The 7,455-nt window shown below is 42.2% G+C and overlaps 1 protein-coding gene across 1 annotated transcript; it reads left to right on the top strand.

Moving 5' to 3' along the window:
- Nucleotides 1–368: 368 nt before the first annotated feature.
- LOC108372165 (uncharacterized) lies at nucleotides 369–2,109 on the top strand. Its single transcript, XM_017627815.1, has 2 exons — nucleotides 369–842; nucleotides 1,912–2,109. The coding sequence occupies exons 1-2, from the start codon at nucleotides 369–371 to the stop codon at nucleotides 2,107–2,109; spliced, it is 672 nt and encodes a 223-aa protein (XP_017483304.1).
- The last annotated feature ends 5,346 nt before the right edge of the window (nucleotides 2,110–7,455 follow it).

The following is a 7,455-nucleotide window of genomic DNA, read 5'->3' as shown; positions in this document are numbered from 1 at the left end:
CGGCGCCTTCCGTATGATTGGGGAAAAGATCGGGGAACTAAGGAAGATGATGGACAGTCAGAGGCACGTGAACCAGCAAATGAAGAACGTCCTAACCAGCATCTCGAAGCTCTTCGAAATCGTTGAGGGTAATGATCCAGAAGAACCTCAGTTAGTTCTTCAGTGAAAGCGACTCAAACAGACCGGCCAGTCAAAGGTGATAAAACAGGGAACAAGGGCAGGTCGGCGAACGAACCCACACCCGAGAACCACCCACAACAGAAAGGAAAACGCATTCGTGTTAGTCTGAGGACACAAATACTGCGAAACTTCAAGAGGCAGTCGAAGGAGTACTGGCAGGTAAAGCAGAAGTCAGGACCCTAACTGAAATGGTTCACATAGAGATACATGATATCGACGAAGTTACGACAAGCGAAGAGGTGTGCTTAGCTTTAAATGGCCAGGGTGGGTCCACTAAAGGGCAAGTATCCGATATCCGGTCGATGCGAAAAGCATACGGAGGCACACAGACCGCAACCTTACTCCTATCCGAGAGCGCTGCTAATAAGTTAGTGGCCCAAGGTAAAATCAGAATTGGCTGGGTTATCTGCCGAATAAGACATAAAATACAGCCAAAGCTCTGCTACAAATGTTTTGAGTTCGGCCACATATCCAAGGGCTGTCGAATTAGCGACGATTTTGGTAAATCGTGCTTCAAGTGCGATCAAAGTGGGCACACGGCCAAACTATGCACAAATGCACCACGGTGCTTATTATGCGTAAAACGTGGCAGCATTTCTACAAGCCACCAGGCAGGAGGCAACAAATGCCCGGTATATCAACAGGCGCTAAGCAAAATAAAGGTATGATGAGACTTTTGCAGCTTAACCTCAACCATTGTCAAGCGGCGCAGGACCTCCTGTCGTAAACAATATTAGAAGAAAAAAAAGATATTGCGATACTCAGGGAGCCATACAAACTGAAATCGTCACAGTGCTGGCTTCAAGATCAAAGCGGAAAAGCGGCTCTCTGGTCATGTGGGAACCCAGCACGCTGGATGCAAGGTGCCGTGTCCGAAAATGGTTTCGTTGGTGCAGAAATTGGCAACTTGTACGTATACAGCTGCTACATTGCGCCAAGCATAAGTATACAGGCATTCGAAAATATACTGTTGAATATAACAATTGATGCTAGAGGCAGGCAGAATGTTCTTATAGCAGGCGACTTCAACGCGTGGGCGCAAGAGTGGGGATGCCGCAGTACAAGCCCAAGAGGGAGAGCTCTGCTGGAGGCTTTCGCTTGTTTGGACGTCGTTCTACTTAACACGGGATCTGAACACACCTTTAGCCGAAACTGTTTTGGGTCAATAATAAACCTGACCTTTATCAGTTCCGGGCTATATAGATTCACTGAATGGAAACATAGCACGTGTTATACGCAAAGTGATCATTCAGCTTTAATTTGCAATATCAACTGCGGACGAGAACTGTCTAAGCGGACTTACAACCCCGGAATATCGCCCGGCTTTAGACCCCCACTCGTTTACCAGCATGCTATTATCCACCGTTTACCAAGGGTCAGCAGACTCCATGGAGAACTTCCTCCACGTATCGTCATGCGGTTTACTGGTGGAACGATAACATAGCGGACCTGCGAAAGAAATGTCTAAGATGTAGGCGAAACGCTCAGAGAGCTAGGGAAAGAGACAACTTCGTGGTACTTCGTGCGGCTTATAACAGTGCACGCGACGCACTAAAGAAAGGAATTCAAGAAAGTAAGCGGCAATGCTTTTTAGAGCTTTGCGATGATGCTGAACGGAATCCTTGGGGCTCGGCTTACAAAATTGTTTCAAAAAAGCTGAAAGGCAGAAACATGAATCCGACAAACGCTGCATACCTAAAGTCCGTTGTGGAGACACTATTTCCCGTACAGAGACCGTTAGTGTCCACTATGGATGGTGATCCGTTGAGTGCTGTTGGCCCTGTAACGGAAGAAGAAACAACACTCGCAACAGCTAAAGTGGAACTAAATAAAGCTCCTGGCCCCGATGGTGTGCCCAACATTAACGAATGGAACTTTTCCTCAAATCTGGAAGAGGCAAAAGCTTGTTTTAATACCTACGCCGGGTAAACCTCTGGATGATCCCTCAAGTTTTCGGCCTATTTGTCTGCTGGACACAGCAGGTAAAATCTTGGAGCATATAATTGCCAAGCGTCTCGACAGGGAAGTCCAAGAGAAAGGGGGAATGTCGGCAAACCAATTCGGGTTTAGAGAAGGGAAATCCACTGTCATAAGCTTGTTAAGAAGGATGCGGATATGAATAATTTGCGGAGTATTAATTTCAAATTTGGTGTTGAGCCAGCTTTTTATGACCAAGTCCTTAATCCTAATGTTTGGCCGTCGGAGATTAATGTGAGACCTTTTCGTTTTTTTCAAAAAGTGGGAAACTCAGAACCGACGAAATAAGCGTATCACGTAGCTCCTATGAATCAGCGTTCAAAGGTCTAAAAAATATACTTCCAAAACATGTCTGGCATGCGCACAAAATCGAAAGATGTATATTTAGCTACGTCTCGTGTCGAATATGATGTTTACGTTTTGGTCGAAACTTGGCTCAATAACGATTTCTTTGACGAGGAGTATTTTGATCCGAGCCTGTTCCAGACATATCGCAAGGATAGGGATGCGGTGAAAACTGGTCATTTAAAAGGCGGCGGAGTTTTAATAGCTGTAAAACGCAGTTTAAGTTCTACGTTGTTTCAACTTTTTAACCAGGATTCTCTTCTGGATCAATTATGTGTGTGCATTTTTGGCTCCTTTGGTAAACTTTTCATTTGTGTATCTTACATTCCACCTAATAGTTCCGATAGTTTATATAATGATCACGTAGAAAATATTGTTAGCCTCTGTGATTGTAATGATAAATGTAATTTTTGTATTCTAGGGGATTTTAATCTATCAGACATTAGCTGGTCTGATCTACAACATAAAGGTATCTTGACTCCAACTAAAGTTAATAGAGCTCATGAAATCCATCTATTGGATAGTTTTTTTAGTTTGAATTTTACCCAGATTAATACTGTTTTTAATAGGCTGTTTAAAATACTGGATCTTGTTTTTGTGGATGAAAATTTAATTTGCGATCTTTGTGAATGTGATTCGCCAATCGGTAAGACCGATAAGCACCATAATCCGCTTAGCTTAACTCTGAATTTCTTTGAGGGTATTACAATGGAACCCAAGAAACCGGTGTCTTACGACTTTCGAAATGCAGATTTCCTTGCTTTGGGTTGTACCATCTCTGACATAAACTGGAGCAATCTCCTTTATTCAGAAGATGTTAGTGAGTGTTATGAAGTCTTTTTGCAGATAATATCAAATATATTTTCTAATAATCTTTCTATCCTTCCGCCCAGAATCCACAAATTACCTTGGTACACCCCGAATCTTAAAAATTTAAAAAACAAACGGAATAAATACCACAAATTGTATATTGCCAATAGAAATGACAATATTTTGAAAGATAAATATGTGTCTCTCATGAAACAGTTTAATGTCCTCGATAAATTTCTTTATAATCAATATATTAGTAGGTTTGAATTTGAGCTAAAAGAAAATCCGAAAGCTTTTTGGAGCTTCATTCGCTCCAAAAAAGGTTGTTCAAACATACCAACATGCATGAATTTTAATAGCAATAGTTCTCAATCTTTAGCTGATACAGTCGACCTTTTCGCGGATTTCTTCAAATCCAATTTCTGTGATGATATACCTGTTAGTACATTCCCTCCTATCTGTCCAGCTCAACGGCTAGACTTTGGAGCGCTCTCCATATCGGAGCTTGACATTATAAATGCAATTTCTTCCATAAAGTCGTCCCTTAAATGTGACAATGATGGTCTTTGTGCATATTTCTTGAAACAGTGCAGGTCTTCCATCTGTGTTCCTTTATGTAAAATCTTTAATCTCTCTCTTTCTACAGGTGTTTTTATCAGTCGGTGGAAGGTGGCATCCATCACTCCGATATTTAAATCGGGATGCCGAAATGATGTATCTAATTATAGGCCTATTTCCAAACTAACGGTCTCCTCTAAGCTGTTTGAAAAAGTGGTTAAGGATAAACTTTCTTTCGTTTGTAAAAGTATAGTGGAGCCCCAGCAACATGGTTTCGTTTGTGGTCGTTCCACAGTCACTAACTTAGCGGTATTTTCGGAATACTGTGTCTCAGCATTTAAAAGCGGTTGTCAGGTCGATACTATTTATACTGACTTTTCGAAAGCGTTTGATAAAGTTTCACATGCTATCTTGCTAAGTAAACTGCAGTGTATGGGCTTTCATTCTGTTTTCCTGTCATGGTTGAAATCTTACCTTACAGATAGAACTCTTTTTGTAGAAATTGAAAATTATAAATCCAAGTCCTTTGTTGCTTCGTCAGGTGTTCCTCAGGGTAGCATCCTAGGCCCTCTTTTATTTATTCTGTTTATTAATGATATTGGTACTTGCTTCAAACATTGCAGATATCTTCTTTACGCCGATGATCTCAAATTGTTTCGTAAAATAACTTGTCCGTCCGATGTCCTCTATCTGCAGCATGATTTGGATAATTTAGTCAGTTGGAGTATAATTAATAAGCTATCGCTCAATATAAAAAAATGCTTCCATATGTCAATTTCTAGATCCCCTTGTAAATTGGCTTCGTGTTACTCAATTTTAAATCAGAAGCTCATTTTGGTCAATGATTTTGTTGATCTGGGTGTAGTCTTTGATTCGGGTTTTACTTTTGTAAACCATGTATGCTATTTGCTTCCAAAGGCGTATAGTAACTTAGCTTTTTTACGTCGATATGCGAGGGACTTTAAGGACCCTTACACTAGGAAAATTCTCTTTAACTCGTTAGTACGTTCAAAATTAGAGTATGCGTCAGTCATTTGGAGTCCTATTTATAGCTGTCATTCTATGAGAATCGAACGGGTTCAAAGAAAGTTCCTTCGATTTGCTCTTCAACCACTTAATTTTTCCGACCCGCTTCCGCCCTATGCGGCCCGCTGTCAGCTAATAAATTTGCAGTCATTAGAAAAAAGAAGAATTATTCAGCTCCTTATGTTTCTCTTTGATTTGGTCTGTGGGAAGATCGATTGCCCTGAACTACTAGAGCTAATAAATTTCAATGTTCCTCACAGAACCTTACGATCACAACCTCCCTTTTATCTTAGTGTAGTTAAGGCAAATTTCTATTCGTTAGCGCCTATATTTAGAGCGCTCTCGGAATTTAATAACATCTCTAAGAAGATCGATATCGAATTTTCATCATCAAGATCCTTATTTAAGTCCACGCTTGAATCGTTTTACTCTTAGGTTTAGTTCATGCACTGCTATGTTAACGCTATTATCGTATAATACTTATTTTTGTAATCTGTGTAATCTAGTCTGTAAGATTTTTAATCATAGACTGAATAAAGATGAATTGAATTGAATTGAATTGAAGAAGTCATTAAGTTAGCACGGAATGCAACGAGCGGTACACGGTGGCTGGGAGGAGCAAAAGAGTACTGCGTGATTGTTACCTTAGACGTAAAGAACGCATTCAACTCTGCCAACTGGGCTAAAATACTCGATAGACTGGAGAGTATTCGAATTTCTTATTATCTTCGAAGACTAATACGAAGTTATTTCCACACGCGAGTGCTGTGGTACGAAACGGAGGAAGGCCTGCAGCGGGCGGAGATAACAGGTGGCGTTCCACAAGGATCCGTACTAAGCCCTTTACTATGGAACATTATTTATGATGGAGTTCTTTGTACCGAATTGCCCGAAGGATCATCCATAGTAGGTTTTGCAGACGGCATAGCGTTAGTAGTATCTGCGAAACTTCTTGACGTCATATGCGAAAAGGGAGCATCCTTAGTCGGCGTGATTAAAAGTTGGTTAAATAGCTTCGGGCTGAAGCTAGCCGAGCAAAAAATAGAACCAATACTTATCTCGAGTCGTAAGAAACTAGAGGAGGTAGCGCTAAAAACTGGAGACCACACCATCAAAACGAAACCCACAATTAAATACCTGGTAGTGGTGCTAGACAAGCGTCTTACTTTCAGCGGCCACTTGAGCTATGTGAGAGAGAAAGCAGCTTCAACGAACACGGGACTATCTCGAATAATGATTAATACGCGAGGACCGAAACAGCGCAGACGTTTACTCTTAGCGAGCGTGGTTAAAAGCCAAATACTTTATGCAGCCCCAATTTGGTCAACCACGGCAGAGTGTCCAGCATACTTCCGCGGAGTCAACTCAACATACCGTTTATGTGCGCTCCGAGTCTGCAGCGCCTTCAGAACAGTGTCGGACGAAGCAGCTTTCGTAATCGCCAGTATGATACCCGTAGATATACTGGCGAGAGAAGCGACGGTCCTTTCATCCACGCCGCGTACTCTAACTCAATTAGACAGACGTCAAGGCCGGTAAAGGAGCATTAGGGAGTGGCAAGACAAGTGGAATAATACGACTAAAGGTCGTTGGACCTATCGCTGCATACCAAATCTGGTATCCTGGCTTGATAGAACGCATGGCGAGGTAGATTTTTATCTTAGTCAGTTCTTTAGCGGTCATGGCTGTTTTAAGGCATACCTATTTAAATTCAAACATGAGCGCGACCCGTACTGCGATTTCTGTCGAAATGGCGTGGAAGAATATGTGCAGCACGTATTCTTTGAGTGCCCTCGATTCCATCAGCAGATGAACCAACTGAAACTAGCTGTTGGAGGGGTGTTTACGCCACAGTCAGCAGTCGACTATATGGTGAAAGAAGCCAGCGAATGGGCATCAACAAGCGGCACACTAACTTCAATTTTGAAGGAACCGAGGGACCTAGACAGACAGCGGCGTATCACCCGTGATTAAGCCAACTCTTAACATAGCCGCGGACTGTAACCAAATTATGATGTTCACAAGCCAAAGCGTAGGCGCGGACTGGAACCTAGGCCTTATTTATTTTGGACCACCCTAATGTACATGGTAGGTAGGTAGGTTGTCGCGGTCGTCTATAAGACACACTTAGGCTCACACACAGACCGCAACCTTACTCCTATTCGAGAGCGATGCTAATAAGTTAGTGGCCCAAGGTAAAATCAGAATTGGCTGGGTTATCTGCCGAATAAGACATTAAATACAGCCAAAGTGCTGCTACAAATGTTTTGAGTTCGGCCACATATCCAAGGGCTGTCGAAGTAGCGACGATTTTGGTAAATCGTGCTTCAAGTGCGGTCAAAGTGGGCACACGGCCAAACTATGCACAAATGCACCACGGTACTTATTATGCGTAAAACGTGGCAGCATTTCTACAAGCCACCAGGCAGGAGGCAACAAATGCCCGGTATATCAACAGGCGCTAAGCAAAATAAAGGTATGATGAGACTTTTGCAGCTTAACCTCAACCATTGTCAAGCGGCGCAGGACCTCCTGTCGCAAACAATATTAGAAGAAATA

The sequence above is a fragment of the Rhagoletis zephyria genome, unplaced genomic scaffold (genome assembly GCF_001687245.7).
Source record: "Rhagoletis zephyria isolate East Lansing unplaced genomic scaffold, Rhagoletis_zephyria_1.1 Rzeph_scaffold_05503, whole genome shotgun sequence".
NCBI classification, from domain to species: domain Eukaryota; kingdom Metazoa; phylum Arthropoda; class Insecta; order Diptera; family Tephritidae; genus Rhagoletis; species Rhagoletis zephyria.
The sequence above is the reverse complement of the archived record's forward strand: the minus strand, read 5'-3'. Positions and strand labels throughout refer to the sequence as shown.